The sequence below is a fragment of the Enhydra lutris genome, unplaced genomic scaffold (assembly GCF_002288905.1).
Source record: "Enhydra lutris kenyoni isolate GAN:26980312 unplaced genomic scaffold, ASM228890v2 scaffoldscaffold38, whole genome shotgun sequence".
Lineage (NCBI taxonomy): Eukaryota > Metazoa > Chordata > Mammalia > Carnivora > Mustelidae > Enhydra > Enhydra lutris.
Genome location: NW_019154122.1, coordinates 5,760,566 through 5,778,867, shown reverse-complemented (window position 1 = coordinate 5,778,867; position 18,302 = coordinate 5,760,566). Strand labels below are relative to the sequence as shown.

At 54.5% G+C, this 18,302-nt stretch overlaps 1 protein-coding gene across 1 annotated transcript in view; it reads right to left on the bottom strand.

The window, feature by feature from the left end:
• Positions 1 to 18,302, bottom strand: part of LOC111154707 (transmembrane and coiled-coil domains 4) — an 88,450-nt gene that overhangs the window by 22,654 nt on the left and 47,494 nt on the right. The window contains exons 12-13 of the mRNA XM_022514560.1: positions 17,718 to 17,854; positions 15,048 to 15,132 (exon numbers count right to left, since the gene is read on the bottom strand). Coding sequence (XP_022370268.1) covers positions 15,048 to 15,132; positions 17,718 to 17,854 — 222 coding nt within the window. The remainder of the gene's footprint in view (positions 1 to 15,047; positions 15,133 to 17,717; positions 17,855 to 18,302) is intronic.

The window sequence follows — 18,302 nt, the reverse complement described above, 5'->3', positions numbered from 1 at the left end:
AAGTCGAGGGACCCTGTGGGTGGCACAGAGAGGCCGGCTGTGGGAGTCTTCGCTTGCATCTGTGTCACTGTGGACAAGCTCCCCGGGCTCTCTGAGCCTGTTCTCTTGAGCAGCAGGGATGGCCTGGCACTCCCTCCCCCGCTGCTGTGATGGCTGATGATAGCAGTCCTCGTGGGCGGTATGGCTTGTCCAGCCCCAGGCCCTGGGGAAGCGGAGTGAGAAAAGAGGCCTCCGGGACACCCTGATGGGCGGGTGGGCGCAGCTGCAGGGGGAGTTGCCGAGGGATGTGGAGGGAGTGTGGCTGGCAGGGAGGTCCCATCCCCGCCAAGATGCCCCCAGGTGGGGCTGGAGTCTGGTTGACCTCTGTGCCCTGAGCCTTGAGCAGTTACTGCCACAGGGGTGGTCTTCTCAGCAGGACTCTGCTGACCGATGGATAAAGAAACACAGCAGGGAAAGAGCTGCTAAGATCAAAGACTCGAGGCTATGCCTGCATCCGGGTCTCTGCGTTCCATTTGGCAGGTCAGGCTCCTGAGGTCTGGGCGCTGCTCACCTCTCCAGCCTGACTTCTCCCAGCTTCCCGGAGAAACCCGGGCTCCAGCTGCCTGCCCTCCCTAGACCGTCCACCTTCCTCCCTCTGGATCTTTGCTATCGGCAGTCCTGGGCTCGGAGGCATCCTGTCTTCCTCCCAGCTTGTCAAGGCTCACCTTTTCTTCCAGGCCTGCCTCTTCCCTGAAGCCATCCCTGCCTTCTGGAAGGAAAGCCTCTCTCCTTTGAACTGCTTAACATTTGGTCCATGCGATGTAGCATTTGGTACTGTTTTTTTTTTTTTTTTTTTTAAAAGATTTTTTTATTTATTTATTTGACAGAGAGATCACAAGCAGGCAGAGAGGCAGGCAGAGAGAGAGGAGGAAGCAGGCTCCCTGCTGAGCAGAGAGCCCGATGCGGGGCTCGATCCCAGGACTCCGAGATCATGACCTGAGCCGAAGGCAGCGGCTTAACCCACTGAGCCACCCAGGCGCCCCCTGTTTTTTTTTTTTTTTAAATGGTATCTATTCTCCTCCCTAGATTATAGGCAACTTGAGGGCAGCAAACTGGTCATGAGATACAGCATAAGAAGGGTTCACAGGAAATGGTTTGCAGTCAGACGCGCCCGCGTCAGTATCCCAGGTGGGGCTGTGTGTCATCCCAGATTACTAGCTGTGTGTCCTTGGACAAATCGCTTAACCTCTCTGGGCTTCAGGCCCATCAGTAAAAATTATTACACCTGCTTCCAGGTGTAATAATGCCCACACCTTCCAAGATCGAGAGGGGTCCTGTTCTGGCCAGCACATGGCAGGTGCTCCACGAAGATCAGCTCCCTTCCCCACACTCCACCTTGGAAAGATGGTTTCTAGTTTTGGAGGTGAGCAGCTGTTCTCTGTCAAACTTCAGGAGAGCGAGGCAGGGTGAACTAAAAACCACGCTTTCCACGGTTGTCTGAGCCTGTGATCCAGCCTCAACCGCCGTCCCCGAAGCCTCAATCTCTAGCAACCGCTAAATGACAAAACGTAAAATCACCCAAATGGAAATGCAACTGGAGACTTGTCACCTAATTAGCAGTCTCTCAAACACCTGGCTGCTCGTGACAGCTTGAGAGATCATCATCTCCCTCTGAGTATCCAAAGAAGCCCCCGCGCAGACCTTCCTGATAACAGTGAGGCACCCTGGGAAGATCATTCCCAACCACGACAATGTCCTCGTAGCCATTTGAGACCTTTCCAGGGCGCTCAGCTCCTAAAAGGCAAGGGCGCGCTTGGACAGAGTACGTCAGGGGGAAACGGAGCGTCTGGCTTGGCGTGGAGCTGGCATCTCCATGCCCCCTCCCGGAAGTGAGAAATCCGCACTCGTGGCTTTCCACGACTTTGCTGGGAAGCTAATAGTGAAATTCCCAGCTCAGTTATAGCAACTGGGTAATAACAGGAGGACGTATAATAAGAGGGACAGCCTCGAGGTTGCCGAATGCCGACTATGTGCCAGCCATTCTGCTGAGTGCTTACGTATATTATCCCCTTTGCTTAGCTTCTGAAGAAAGTACTATGAGACCCATTTCACAGACGAGGAGACTGAGGCACAGGGACTAAGGGCCTGTTTGTGGAGCGAGTGAGAGGCAGAGCTGGAATTCGGATCCAGGCCAGGCTGCGGGGTCCGAGCTCCTTCTGCCCCAGGCCCTGCTCCCCTGTGTCTGAGTTTCCCGACCAGCTCAGGTCTCTACTCACACGAACATCCTTTCCACTCCGGATGTTTACATTTATCTGTAAGTTGTTGGATAGATGCTGCACACGGCACTGGAGGCTATCTACCCTGAGAAGTCCTGCAAGTCCTTTGAGGAAGGAGATGGGGCTTTGCAAAGTTGAATAAATGGGCATTCGAGAAAATGAGTGAACAAAAGATGGAAGAAATAAACAATAATGAAGACTATTCTAGAGACCTGAAAGGTCAGAGTTCACGAGGAGACACCCCGTGCTGGGGCGGCAGGGACAGGGACCCCAAATCTCAGACCCTTCATTAAAACGTCAAGGACGGGACACACTGACTCACTGGGGAGAACGTTTTTATCTTCTGCTGCAAAACAGGCCAGGCCAGGTTCTACAGGAGGGCAGCCTGCCAGTGCCGGCTAAGTAGGCCTGATGGTCGCGGGCGTCTTAGCTACAAGGAAAAACCCCAACAGTTTCCATTCCAGAATGCTGTGAACTGAGATGGTTAATTAATATGTAAATCAGTGGGACTTGGGGCGTTTTCTTCCCTGGTTGGAATCCACCTAACCCCCATGGGAGCGTGTGTGCTTTCATTGCAGAACGTCTGGGTTCTTCCATGCCTATCAACCGAGGCTCACACAGAGCACCTACTTACACAAAATTCTGAGTGAGGGGAGGCCGAGGAGGGAAGGGAACCGACAATGGCCATGAGAGGTGGGATCTGTCCATGAGACTGGGGGGGTGGGGGGTATTTACCAGGGCTGACCATGGCCAGGAAAAGGAACACTCCTCGAGACTATCCCCTCCCTGGCTCTGTGCTCACCACAGAAATTCTGGCAGATAATCTGTTTCCCCAGGAGCCTGGGCAGTGAGCATGGACATCTGCTCCATCTGCTGTCATCAGAGGGTGACAATTATTGGTGACCCAAATGAATCAGCATTCAGTTCCCAGTACTGTGTCTTGTGAGTTTGTTTGATGGGACTCTGATCAGCTCTGGGTGCAAAAGAGACAGAATCAGGTTTCTGAAAATCCCAGAAGCAGATCTGGGGATGTGCGGGCTGCTCAGGTGCTGTAGGGCTTGGGGCACTCTGTCGCCATGCCAGAGGTCCCCCTGGACAGCGTCTGAATGTGAGCAGCCTCAGCAGATACCCTGGACAGAGCCTGCTGTTCCCCAGGCCACAAGCCATTGATGCTCAGATGAAATGGACCTGTTCCTAAATTCCTAACCACCCTGGGGCTGAGTAGTAAGCCTCCTGTCACTGGAAGCAATGGCTGGTAGACACCTCTGACAGATGAGGCCAAGGGGGTCCTGTATGCGTGGAGCTCTGAACCAGAGGATTCCGAGTAACCCCTTGGAACCTGGATAGAAGAGTCTGTACTTCCCGGGGTTCACAGGATGGGAGAATGCACTGAGGCCCTTGCTGACCAACCCCAAGGGTATCGTGAAATTCTCCCGGATCACCAAACTGATTAGACTGAATGGTGAGTTGCCCTTCCAATGTTCTAATACTTTCAACACGCAAACCACCTCCTGTATCATAGCCAGTGATCAAGCATTTCCTACGTGTCAGGCTGGTGCAAGGCGCCTACTATGTGCTGTTTTCTTTATCCTCATGGTATCTCCATGAGGTGGGTATCATTAGGTATATTTTACTCGAGAGGAAGGCTTGAAGAAACTCTGTAGCCTGCACAGGGTTGCAAGGTTGGTAGTGAAACCAGGATTTGAGCCCAGGGCTCTCTGACCCTGAGCCCATGATTTTAACCCTGGGGCATTAAGAACTGTGGCCTTCTACAACTTCTCATAGAGTCAACCCTCTAACATCATGGTTAGGAGGAAGAAGCATGTCTACAAATGGTTAGACAGGGTGGTAGGAAAGACACTCCAGGGGGAGAGGCTGATTTCTAGAGGTAAGTGGGCTCATCTAGTAGGCGCTGGGGGTCGGGGGTGTGGGCTGATGGTGGAGCAGAGAGGCCAGCCCCAGAGGCCAGGCGAGACAAGCCCACCAACCCTTGCCTTTTTCCTACAACCGTGACAATCCAGGTTTGCCGTGTGAGTAAATGTGTTTCAGCAGGTGGCAACGGCCAAAGTCAAGGGTGTCTGTATCCCCAAGAGAACGCAAGCAACTTCCCAAGGGAGTCAGCGGCCTAATCTACAGCCAAGCCTGGCGGAAAGACCCTGTTAGTTTAGATGAAAACAGCAAATGGATCCCATGTTCTGATGAATCATTCCTGTCCTGGGAAACGCCATCGGAAGATGATCCTGTCTTACGGCAAGCTCAGACCAGTGTGTGTTACAGCCTCGGGGAAAGCCACCTGGATGAGTGAATGGAGAAGGGACAAAGGCGTTCCTGTGTACTGAGGTCCTCTGCATGGCAAGCACTGTGTTGTCACATCTGCTACATGGAAAGGCCAGCAGAGTGCTAGAGTTGAAGCCGGGGCCCGCCATTTGTACATGATCGCACCTCTGCCCTGCCCCAAGTCCCATCCCAGGGGCTGGTGACACAGGGGAGAAGGGAATGCTGGAGTCCCTGACTTCAACCTCTTCACAGACAGAACAGGAGTGTCGATACCTAGACCTTAGCACTGTCTGTATGTTAAGCAAAGTGCTTAGCACCGTGCCTGGTCCATGGTAAGTGTTCGATAAACAGAAGTTACCAAAGCCCAGAACCAGCCCGAGAGGCGTCAGTATCCCTATTTACCAACTAGGCCAAAGCTCAGAGGTGGAGTGACTTGCTTTCGGGGCCCCCAGAGAGTTAACAGAGTAGCGGAGCCTGGATTTGAACTCGGGTTTCTACACTCCAGATCCAGCGCTCCTTGATGTCATCTGGCTTGGCGGCCACAGTCCCTTGCATCTTGAAGATCCAGGAAAAGCAATCCAGTGGCACCAGCTTACAGATGGAGCAGGGACTGGGGGGCGGCCAGGACCCACTTAATGCACACACCCTGGGGCCCGGAGTGCAGCACGCCTGGCCGCCTTTTATCTGTGGAATGAACACGCCGGCAGGAGGGCTGGCGCATCTCAGGTGTCTCGCTGACTATGTGGACAGGGCCACGGGGCAGGGACAATATGTAATGTCTCTAATTAATTCCCCTCAAATCCTTTTGGAATGAAGAGAATAAATGCGTCAATGAACTGAAACGGAACCGATCTTTTGGTTCACGCGGCCGGTTCCCGGCTCAGCCTGCTACCATGAGTCAGTCTGAGCTGGGCTCGCATTCCAGCTACTTAATTCTGGAAAGCTTTTAGAGCAAACACATGGAGAAATGAGCAATCCGTTACGATCGGGGGCCCAGAGCCTCTCAGCAAGTGCTTGGATGGTGGCTCTTCCTGGCACCAGGAGCTGCTCCCCCACCCCTGCCACCTGCTGGAGCCAGAAATACCCTTGGTTGGCGGGTCCGTCACTCCCCGAGCCCATTCATCCCGTCGGCTGGCAGACGGGCAATCGGAAGGCACCCCTTCGTCTCTGGGAATTCTGGCTCCATGCATTTCCTGCCCAAGGGCACAAACGTTTGTTGGCAGGTGCACATTCTGTCTCAGTTGGGAATGGGTAGGATCATGGCGCGGGGTGTGTGTGTGGGTGGTCTGGAAGCAGAGGGGCCCGCGTGCCCTGGGTCACTGGGAGGTGGGGCCAGGCTGCGGGGGGCTATGTGCTGTCCTCTGCAGGCAGCGCTCATGGTCAATGTCATGGCTGCATTCCTGGGCTTCCATGAATTAACTACTAACCCGTATTGGGCACCTCCTATAGGCCAAGACCTGGGAAGGAGCTGAACCCAACAGGCAGGTCCTCCGTGAGGCTGACCACCCTCTGGTCGGGGAGGGAGACCCCCAGGCCGTCCAAGCAGAATGGCCCCCACTGAGGGCCTGGGTACGGGGCAGGAACCCCAGCTCGGCCACCTCCCCGGCTCTGCCTTCGGGCAAATCCCTTCAGCTCTCTGGGTCTCTGCCTCCTTCTCCGCCATTCTGGAAAACGGGACAAGGACTGCCCGCCTCGTGATGCTGTCGTGAGGCTTGGTGATTAACACTGCTCCACGAGGGCCTAAGCACCACGTCCCACCCTGTCGCGGCCAACACCCCACACGGAAGCAAGCCCACGCTGTGCCTGTGTCCTCTGAGAGAAAGCAACAAGAGGGTCACCTCGTCAGTGCTTGTTCCTAAAGTGTGTGTGTGTGTGTGTGTATGTGCATGTGTGTGCACGTGTGTGTGTGTTAAGCATGGCCTTTTCAAGTTTGACTACTTTACACCTTCCTGCAAGAAACAACCACTTTCTTTTTTCTTTTCTTTTTCTTTTTTTTTAAAGATTTGTTTATCTGAGAGAGAGAGAGAGAGAGAGTGCATGGGTAGGAAGGAGCAGAGGGAGAATCCCAAGGAGACTCCCACTGAGTGTGGATCCCAACGCGGGGCTCGATCCCACAACCCGGAGATCACAGCCTGAGCCAAAATCAAGAGTCGGATGCTTAACCGACTGAGCCACCCAGGCACCCCCCAAAACACGTTTTCCTTTCTAATTGCTCCAGAGACTTCCTTCCACGAGGATATTGTGAGCACAATCTTGAAACGATGCTGTTTTTTATCCATGCTCCAAGCAACATCTTCTTTGCCTTAGAATATAAGTGTTTTAACTTATGTGGGTAAGACTACTAAAAGCTGTTTGTTGAACTCCTCAGAACAACACAGTGTTTAAACCACTTGTCAAGGGGGGTTTGAGAGCCACATCTTGAAAAGGTTGTATCTGAGCTCATGTGGGGTTGGGGGCCCTGGGGTTGGGAGAAGGCCGAGAACCTTCTGGGTGGCAAGACAGGGACCCAGCCCAGGAGGCTCTGCCCAAGCAGAGAGGAGTTACCCTGAACTTGCAGTTTTCTTTCTCGGGCACGGGCAGCTCTGTGGGAAGGACAGCTGATGGGGATCTAAGGCCAAAACATCCGAATGGACGCACCTGGAAATATCACTTGGCCTCACACGGAGCCTTCCCTGCAAAAGGGAGATAATTATCCTGACCTTAGGTTGTTGTAAGGATTGGCGGCCAAAGTCGTGAATCAGAGCAGGGGCCAGCCGCGGTGGACGCAAGTTCCCGCTGCATCATTACAGCCCTGTAGCCTAGGCTAGGTGCTTTATCTCTGTAAGCCTCCATTCCTTCATCTGTAAAATGGGGATAGGTAGGCTCTCACAGGATTATCGTGCAGATCGAATAAAATGTGGTGTGCATTGTACTTAGCTGTGCCTGGAGCATCGTAGTGCCCACTGTCAGCTGGTGAGAGGACCAGGAGGAGGAGGACAGGTCTGGGGTGGCGAGAGGGGGCTGGATTCTTGTGTTTCCTTCTGTTTCCTAAGCCCAGTGCTTATGGGAGCCCATGGTCTCCCCCAAGGGCAGGACACTCAGGTTAAGGATGTCAGCCGCCACCAGCTGGCTGCCCTAGAAGCTGGTAGCACAGGACAGTAAGAACACCCCATACCGAGCACCTACTGTGTGCTAGGTGCTTTCCAGATGACTGACGCACGTCACTGCCAACCTTGCAAAACCCCAGCTCGTGTCTCAGATGGCGGGTTACTTGTGAAGATCAGACTCTAAACTCCATAGGGAGATAGGCTGTCCTGACTTACTCACTGTGGCCTCCCCAGGGCCCTGCACAGCGCCCAGCGCACACCAGGTGCTAAATGCGTAGGAGCTGATGGAGTGAATTTCACTTAGAGAACTGCTGTATGGCAGGTGTGAGCTGAGCTGTGGAAGGGGCAGAGAGAGTCTGATGCAGACTTCGTGCCGAGTGTGGAGCCTGATGTGGGGCTCCATCTCACAACCCCGAGATCATGGCCTGCGCAGAAATCACAAGTCAGAGGCTTCACTGACTGCGTGCCCAGAGACTCTCCCATTTCCCGCCGTGTTTCATATACATCAGGGCAGTGGAGACGCCTCAGGTGACGGGCAGAGTGCTGGGTCTGGGACTCCAAGAGGACACTCTAACTCCAGAGCCCACTGCTCACAGCTCCTAACCAGGCAGCTTCGCGGTGGGGGAAGGGCTGAGCTGCCTGTCACCATTACCGTGTGGCCTTGCAGCCCTGTGTCTTGTCCCCTCCTACCTGCTGTGCCCTGTCTGCTGGGTGAGGGGACCGGACGGCCGGCTGTGGAGCTCCAGGGGCCAGTGGCTTGCCACATTGCTGGTAAGCGGGTGCGTGTAGCCGGGCTCTGCGGGCTTCCCTGGAGGGCATCCGTGTAAACACACACGGGTGTGAGCAGGTGTGCATTTTTGTGAGCACGTGTGTGTCCGTGTTTCTATTTGTTTTACTGTCTGGTGTGGGTTAAACAAGTGTGGCCACAGGGTGCTGCTGGAGTCCCGCCTGTGCCCTCGGCCTGCCCCGCCCCCGAACCCCAAATGCCGGGGAGTCACAGTCTTGGGATTCAGGACCTTTCAGCTCCCCTTCGCAGGTGGGTGTTTTGTTTTCCGCTTCCCATTTCTGGGCACTATCAGGAGTTCCCTCACTTACTCTCCGAAAGAGAAAGGGAAATGAGGGATGGGGGTGCTTAGAAACGGCTCTGAGGCCCAGCTTTGGAGAGGTCGCCCCTCCATGTGGAGTCACTGAGAAGGCCAAGGGTGTGAAGCGGCTACGCACCCTGGGCCAGGGAGGGGCCATCTGGCCGAGACTGCCAGGCCACTGAGGTGTGCACAGCTGCTGTCTGTTGGGAGTAAGCCGGGACTAACTAAGGGACAGACCTCTGGAGTATCCGTGACCAAGGTCAAGGCAGAAGGTTACCAGAGCCCTCTTGCCTCCTGTCCAGATACAGGGTGGGATGGGACATTACTAACAGGGGGGACAAGATCAGAACAGTCAAGAATAAAGACTTTCTAAGGGGTGCCTGGGTGGCTCAGTCAGTTAAGCGTCTGCCTTTGGTTCAGGTCATGATGCCGGGGTGCTGGGATGGAGCCCCGTGTCTCGGGCTTCCTGCTCAGCAGGGAATCTGCTTCTCCTTCTCCCTCTGTCCCTATTCCCCCCTCCCCAACTCATGTTCTCTTTTTCACGCTCTGTCTCAAATAAAGAAAATTTTTAAAATAAGTAAAACACAAATAAAATGCAGAGGTTTTCTCAATAAATGCAAATGAGCTATGTTACCAACATAAAAAGGCCTCCCTTTTTCCTGCAAAAACTTACAAGCATCTGTGCTTGGCACGAAGCTGAGCAGGACGTGGTTCCCCCCTGCAAGGAGCTTTGAGAGTGGGGGAGGCTGACATGCGGACCCCGCCCCGATGCGCGGTGGGGCTCATTCCTCCACTTGGTTCACTCTCACGGGTCCATCGAGTACCTAGTACATGCGGGCAGGTGACAGGCTCAGGGAGCAGGGATGAGAAAGAGCAGCAGCACCCTGGTGCCCGTCTGTGTTGCGGTTCCTGGCCGGGGCTGCACGCCACAGCTGCCCAGTGGTGACGGACCCCTTCGGCAGGGAGCCCCGGCATATTGGTTTTGGGAAGAGAATTGCCCAGGTAGTTCTGCTGTGCGCTCCGAGGCTACAGTTAGTGGGCCGGCGGGACTGACAAGTAAACAGGTGGTTCTTAACAGTGACGCCAGAGCTGGAAAAGATGCTCAGGCAAGAGCAGAACAGTGGCTTGGAGAGACGGTCTGTCACTGGGGTAGAGATCACACAGCTCCTAGCCGGACTGCCTGCTCTGCTACCCGCCAGCCGTGTGATTTGGGCAAGTTACCTACAGTCCATACTTCAGTTTGCTCATCTGTACAATGGGCACGACACCAGCATCAACCCGATGGGGCTGCTGGGGAGGGTTATGTGAGATGACAGGGTGAAGAGGGTCAGACTGCACGTGAGACACACAGGCTCCTCGGCACAGACCCTTTCACAGGACCTACTCAGCTGCTCATTTCTCCCATGATTCAGAGGCTGAGCATCTAACCAGTCAGTTCCAGCTGCTTAGCCCAGCATTTGAGACCTTATACCAGGCTCCTGTCCTAACCATCTCCTGCTGTCCCACCTCAGTCTCCTTTCAAGGCTACAAAAATGCTGGGCACCCCTGAGAATCCCTCCTTTGCTGTGCCAACCTGACTCTCTGCAATGCCCTTCCCTCTTGCCGTCATCACTGGATGACCCCTGCCCACCGTTCAAGGTCAAGGTCCTCTGCAAAGTATAGCACAGGGCTTGAGAGTGAGGCTTCTGGAGCCAGGTGCCCTGGGGTCGAAGCTTGTCTCCAGCACTTGGGATTTGCATGGCTTATCCTGGAGGTCTGTGTTTTCTTGTTCGCGAAGCATGGAGTATGGCTACCTCCCAGGGTCACTATCAGACTGAATGAGATCCTGCACGTAAGTGCTTTCTGTGTGGCGGGGTGCACAGTGGGTCCGCACCTGGCGCATGAGCCCATCGGCCTGTGCTTGAGTCCCTTGCCCCAAATCAAGTTCCTCCATCTTTCTGAGCACTCAGTGCCAGCCAGGCACAGATGGGGCTGGGGGGCTGGGAGGGTGGGGGGTTGGAGGGAGGTTCAGACAGACCCTGCCTACCTGGAGTTCCTGGTCTCGCGTGGGGGTGGGGAAATGGACACAGAATGACAAACTCCTTTATCTACACCACACTCACTAACGTTCCCTGTGCAGAGTAGATATTCTGATCAGAGTTTAGAAGCAGAAATACTCTGAGTGTCCCCAGATCACAGCATCTCCTCCACATACATCATCTCACTGTCTCTTGAGTAGCCTTCGAGGTAATGGGTATCAAGCCCGTATTCACATGAGCACTCTGGGGTTCAGAGAGGTTAAGTGATTTGTCCAAGGTCCCACAGCTGGTCAGCAAAGAAGCTGGGACCCAAATCCAGGTCTGCCTAATACAGAAGCCCCAATTCTTATGGGTGGGCCATGAAGATGCAGGGGAGGGAGCAGGGAGCAGGAAGGAAGTCACCTTGGGAACCAGCCCCCAAAAGGCTGAGGCGCAGGGACATCTCAATGTCTCAGCACCCCCTTGTCACCGAGGGGCCACTTGTCTCCCACCTGGCAGTTCCCCACCTCACATGCACATACACCAGGGTGACTTCACTTCTGACTATCACAGCCAAATGGACGATGGTAATTAATTCAATCTGTCCAGCAGGGAAATTGAAGACTTGGCTTATATTACTGACCTGACATTAATACGTAACTTACGCTAGTTGGGGACACAGACATACCTTTCTCCTCTGAACTGAGAATATGTCCTATAGAAGACCATGTCCCTCCAGCTAATGAGGAGCCTGGCAGCTGGTCAGCTGCTTGGGTTGAGGGAGAGATGGCCAGGGACGAGCAAGATGATGTCAGCACAGAGGATGACAATTCTTCCAGAACTCCCAGGGAGAAGCAGATTCAGAGAAGGGGGGGTAGTCTGCCGCCAGCCCTGGACTGGTAGGGGGCCCCGTAGCCTGAGTGAGATGCTAGAGGACGTGTTCACCAGGACCTGGCATGGGGCTGGATGCCTGACCTCCATGTTCTCCAGCCTTTGCCACTGCCCGCAGGCGACATTAGCCTATTGCTGCAAACAGACATATGGACTGTGTGGACACAACAGGGAGGCTGTGTCCTTCCCCAGCCCCAGCGACCCAGCCGAGCAGAGTCAGGACTCAGATCCACGTCTCCGTGGGCTGCAAAGCCAAGCTTTCCTCTACCCTGGCAGAGTCTGGATTGCCCTTTGGCAATTTGCTCCTCTCCCCACCATGGTGGGTAGAACACGCTGCCTCACACTGACCATCCAGGGCTTGGCCATCGCTTTCTTTGGCCAACTGAACGTGCGGAAGATTAAAAATTGCCGAAAACGCTTTGCCACTCTTTGCATTTGGGGAAAGCATTTCCCCTCTGATCCCTTGAATCTGGTCTGGCCTGTGACTTGTTCTCACCCACAGCATGTGGCGGAAGTGATACGTTCTGGAACCTGGCCTTCTGAGGTCTTGCCCCGTTCACTCCTGCCTCCTTGAAATGCTGCCCAGAGAGAACCCATGAGGACATCACGTGAGCCTGCTGGAGGATTCACGGTCCGCTGGGAAGGACTGAGGCATGCCAGGGACCCCCAGCCAGCAGCCTGGCAGTGAAGGAGGCCGGCTCCCATGTTCCAAGCATTCCAGCTCTGGCTGCAACCACACCAGTGAGCCCAGGCGCAAGGAGGAGAGGAACTTCCTAGTCAACCCACAGGACTATAAGAAATACCCAGTTATTTGCGTATTAAGCCATAAGTTTGGAGAGGTTGTCTGCAGCAATGAACGGCTGATGCAGAATGGTGGTAAAAATGGCACGACCAGAGGTCTAGAATGTGCACGTGCGGTTTGCCTTGGTCCTGGCCCTCTAGTGCTCTGCCCTGAGAGGAACATGCCCTGGGGGACCGCTGCCCCTTCCGCTCCACTGTGACACATGCGCATGGGGCAGATGTAGGGGCAGATGTGAGTGCAGCCCGCAGCCTGGGGCCAAGCCTGTCCAACCCACGGCCAGAAACAGAGCCTGTTCTAGAACAAGCGAACCACCGTAGATCCTGGAACATGGCAAGGGTGTGGTGTAACCCTGTGAGTTTGGGGGTTAGCTTGTTACCCAGCATCACCCTGGCAGAAGCTGACCGGTACACCCATCCTGCCTCTCTCTAACCCACACATTTTTAGCAAGAGTCCTGTGTCCTGCATGAGAAATGGCGGCCCCTAATTCTCCCAAGAGATTCTGACAGCCCTGTTATCATTTGCACAAAGTCGTAGGAGCAAAACATGACATGATGTTGGGGATGTCAGTGGTGCGGCTGTGGTTCCAACAAAGCCCTTTCCCACAGGGGATCAAAGAGCTGAAGGCGGGAGGCCTCCAGGAGGCTCCTCCCAGCTGGCCAAAAGATCCCGGGAGGATTATCTGTACTAGGAAGAGCTGCAAAGGCAGGGAATTGATGACTTTCTGACTTGCTCTGCTCTGGTGATGTCTAGTTAGGGGAAGAACTTACAGAGAATGTATGACATTCTCTATGCTGGAAGTGGAAAGTCACCGGTACCAGAGCCCCAGATTCAGCCCTGCTTCCTGGGTGGTTTCTGCCTGACCTCTGACCCCAGCCTGAATTTTCCTGGTGCAGACAGCTCCAAGTTGACTCCCCAGGCCCTTCTGGATGGTGATCCCAGGTTACCCAAAGCTACTGGAAATAGGACAGAGGTGTCTCCCGATTGCTTAGCGATGCAGACAAAACCAAGTGACAAGGGGGCTGTTGAAAGCTATGAGGGAGTAGGGTACGGTGGGGGGGGTCCTCCAAAATGACAGAAGATGAAGCCTCTTCTGCAGGGCTCACCCACAGGGGCTTGGCTCTTCCATGGTCAATGCCAAGGACAGCACATCCGCCTTAATTGTGTGACCAGGAAAAGAGCTCTGGTCCCCAGTCCAAGGTGGGGAGACATTTTAGCAAAACAGAAAGACCAGGAATGAAGCAGACCCCTTAGCCCCAGGGTCTGTCCCACGCCCTCTGGGGATGCCAAGGATGAAGACTCCACCAGCCAGGCTGGTCTGGCTCCCTCAGACCCAGCCAACTGCGAACATTCCCGCCCCTCCTGGCTTGCTGGCAGTGGGTCGGCAGTCGGGTCACACGCTCAGGGGGAGTGGCCGGGGGCCGTCTTCGGGGCTGGCCTCAGGTTGGCAACGGCTCTGAGAGCAAACGCTGCCAACAGACGTCCCGGAGCGCAGTTTGGTCAACAAGGGAGGGCTCTACAAGGTGCGGAAATGCTGTGTGGGGTCCCTGGAAGCAAGCACGCAGGCTGGGTATTATAACTCCATTTTATGAGTGGGGAAGCCAAGGCCCAGAGAGGCGTTCCCCGAAAATCCCCAGGGAGACGGCCGGGTGAACCCCTGTCTGCCGCCCACCCTCTGCTCCCGGGCCGGGGTCATTACCAGCTCCCTCTGTTGCCTCAGGGGCCTGCTGCTGCTGTGCTCCACCAGGAGAGGGGTGAGTCTGGGTCCCGCAGACTGTGGGCCATTCCAAGAGCCCCGAGCTCTACCCCTCCCTCCCCCAGCCGTCCCCCGCTGACAGACCTGCCCGAAACTGGCCCTTCATCCTGGGACCCCTCCCACCCAAGGTCCAGAGCAATGGCACTCAAGCTTCCCACTGTCCCAACACTCAAAGTGTGTCAATTGGACAGCATGAACACACACCAGACGTGGTCTAGTGGCTGGAATGATGGCTCCCCTAGAAGGGACATCCACCCGGAACCTGTGGATGAGAACTTCTTAGGAAACTGTACCTTCAGATGTAACCGAATTATGCAAATGTTATAAAGTTAAGGATCCTGAGATGAGATCATGCTGGCTTTGGCGGGGGGGAGTGGGGATGGCTAAACCCAATGACACTGTCCTTACAAGAGAAGAGAAAGCAGGAAGGAAAAGATGACAGGAGGACAGAGGCAGAGAACGGAGGGAAGCTTCTACAAACCAAGGAGGGCCAGGGACTGTCAGGAGCTGGAAGAGACAAGGAAGGATCGTCCCCTAGAACCATCAGAGGGAATGTGGCCTTGCCGATACCTCTCAGTTTCAGACTTCTCATCTCTCTTCCCTCCCACTCAGGCACGCATGTGACAACACCAAGGCCAACGTCATTATTATAGGACCATATAATCATTACTATAGGACCATTATTACAGGACCAGCCCCTCAAATTTACAGTACAAAAAAAATAAAACCAATTTCCAAATGACTTAATGGTTTTGTCTATTTTCAAACCACTTTTAACTTCTTACTAGTATCACCAAGAACTGGGAAGACATTCACAAGGCTCGTGATCCCTGGCCTGGAACCTTCTGCCTGAGGATGAACTTGGGAAGCGTTTTCATCTGTGACAGTAAGCCAGACTTACCTTTCTCCTGAGCCATCTCTTGCAGACAGAAGTAGATGACCCTGGCTCCCAGGCTGAAGCCAATCAAGGTGACAGGTCTCTGGCCCTGTGGGAGACAGGACACAGGTGTCTGGGAGGGTGGGGGACACTTGCCAGTTCAGCATCTGCCCTGATGAAGATGGCCCTTGTGCACTCCTTAGTGCTTGCCTCACGTTTAATGAATCATGCATCTGCTACCCCCAACTCCGATGGTCCCGGAGCTCTGATGTCTTAATCGGGACAGACAGGGCCCTCATTCCTTCAAGAATCCACCTGCTGCTGGAACTGCTTCCTCCCAGGCTAACAGGCAGCCGCTGGTTGGGTTAATTCCCTTTCATCTCGAACCATTACCCAGCCACTGTCTGTCTCTTCTCCAGGGGACAGGACACATCTATTGGGTGGTAGACGATGACAGTGAAGTGGGATGCCAGGGAGAGGCGGCAGAAGGCCCAGGCTGTGACGATGGGTACACGGGCAGGGACATGTTGGGGAGAACTGATCTGTTTCCAGAGGGGAACATGGGACTGAAATATTGGCTTTACATAAGAGAAGGTAGTAAGATAGACACAGAGAGGGATTTTCTAACTAAAGAACTTGTAGGAAAGGCAACTGCTAAAAGGGAGAAAGTTATGGGGGATATCGGTGCCAGTTCTACATGGAAGGAAGGGACAGGAGCAGAGGAGCTCCAAAGGTCTGGTCTGGTCCCACCAGTCTCTTCCTTTTCCTTGGTTTTGTGCCAATACGTGAATATTAACCCTCCCCCCGTCCACCCCGCACCTCCCGCCATCTACGAGGACAGGAGACCCTTGATCAAATAGTAGCTAATTCTGCCGGAACTGTGGCAATGGCTGCTCATCCCCCCCAACACCTGCTCACCCCCCAAAGTCCCTGCTAACAGAACTCCTGAGTTTTGCTGGTGCACAGCCCTCCGGCCGGGGACAAAGTCCTTCCAACTCCCTTATAGCTAGGGAGGCCCAAGGACGAGAAGCGACGCAACAGTGTGACTTCCATGCCCCTCACTCCACTTTTCCGCCTCTGACTCTCTGGGATGGGGAGGTCGTGCCAGCAGATCTGTCTTGGACCAAAAGAGAGACTGAATGCAGAGGACACGTGGCCATTACACTGAAGGATTTGGGGCTCCTGTGCTGCAAGGCCGTCCACGTGAGAGGCAGAGTAACAGCCCGCCGAGAATGGCTCCATCCAAACCCTGGGGCCCCGTGAGTGCCGTCTTAGAGGACAGAGAGGGAGGCAGGAGGGTCAGGGTGAGACAGGTGATGTGCTGGCAGAAGCAAGGGACAGAGAAGCAGATTTGCAGATGCTGCACTGTGGGCTCGGAAGCTGGAGGAAGGGCGCTACTGGCCAAAGAAGGTAGGTGGCCTTTGGAACAGCTGGCTGTTCCACGGGAGAGGACGAACGCCCACCTTGTTGAAGCCAATACCACTCTGGTCTTTGCCTTACAGCCAAACCTGGAGCAGGACTGCTCCATTTCTTCTGGCAAAGACACAGCAATCAGAGGGAGGGTCTATTCCTCAGTTTACCCACTGCGGCAGAAACTGCTCATTGTCTCTCAGTGTCTGTCCTCCCCTTTTCCTGTAGCTGAACGTCAGCTAGGTTCACGGACACATGGAAGACAGACGGCCTTCCCCTGCTTGTGCACCCGGAGGAGTGGTCCTAGGACCAAGGTCTGGCCGATGAGACGTCCAGTGGAAATGCTACCAACCAGGCCTTTGCTCTTCCTTCTTCGGCCCTTCCTTTCCCCTGCTGGCTGGGGCTGAGGCTGACATCTGGGACCACGAGGTCCAGACTACGGATAGCAGAGCAACACGCCAGAAGGCAAGCGGGTCTCTCCACCACGGCAAGCGCTCCCGTGTAAGATGGCCTCCCTCAGCTTTTTCTTGAGAAACAGACTTCCGCCTGCTGGAAGCCACTGTTGTGGTTCCAATAATCCTAACCTCACAGTCATCTCTGAAATGCTTCTCCAAACTTTGGTCTCCATTTACTCAAGTTCATCATGAAGGGGGCAGTTTCATTTCCCTGGTAAGTACTGGATTCAGATTTGGAAGTTTTCCAATTTAAGATTTATTTATTTATTTATTTGAGAGAGAGAGAGAGAGAGAGAGAGAATTAGAGCACCAGGGGATGTGGAGCAGAGGAAGAGGGAGAGAGAGTCCTCAAGCAGATGCCCAGCTGAGTGCAGAGCCTGACGTGGGGCTGACCTTGGGACCCTGAGATCATGACCTGAGCTGAGAGGAAGAGCTGGACGCTTAAGTGACTGAGCCACCCTGGTGTCCCTAAATTTGAAAAGTCTGATAATTATTTATCTTCCTGACCATCGTACACGGTATTTGACTGAAGATCCGCTCGGATGCTTGCGGGAAGGAGCACCTGGCCTTGTCCAGGCCTGCAGATGTCTGCTTTTCAGTGCTTACCTAACCACCTGCTAGAAATGCACAATCTCAGCTTCTCCTCTCACTGGTTCATCCTGGGATACTTCTGGGACTTGAACTAAGGGGCAGTGAAGACCGTCCACCCCCGCAAAGCCACTAGACTATCTCCAAGTAGCTTGTCTCTAGGGCTGACGTCTGTGCACAGGTCAGCTCGCTCACCTCCCCTCTTGCCCCTGCCCCACGTCCTGTGGCCAGTCCCAGGTACCTGTTGCCGGGAGAGCAGGATGTGGGCCAGGTGCTTGCCAACCTCTGCTGACCGGTGGAGACACACACCCCAGGGGTTGTCGATGACGTTGGCCACGGCGAGGAGTGAGGCTGGCCAGGTCAGGGCAGCCACGATGCCTGGGGAGGAGGGATATCAGTGAAGAAAGCAGTGTAGGGAGGCCCTTCCAGGGAAGTAATGGGCTGGTTAATGCAGGCCCCAGTGAACGCATGCAGAACCTTGAACTTGGAACCTGTAGGTTTTCTAAGGGCTGCCAAACTGCTAAGTAGCAACGAAGCAAATTGCAGCTTGTGCAGGATTCCCGGACTAGATTCCTTCCGTTCAAGCCTCCGTTGTGACTGGGATTCCAAAGATGGCCTGGATTCGTCCCTCCACCCTGTGTCCTCCCACTTTGTGCCATGCTCCACAGTGCCTAGCCCCTGCTGTGCCAGCCACACAAGGCTCCGCCGTGGGACTTGCTTTGGCCAGCGAGACCTCAGTCGATTTGAGACTTGGGATGGTTTTGGGCAGCCTCTCATGCACTCCTACAGCTCGTGTGGGCTAGCCGGCTAACCCCAGGGGAGGGTG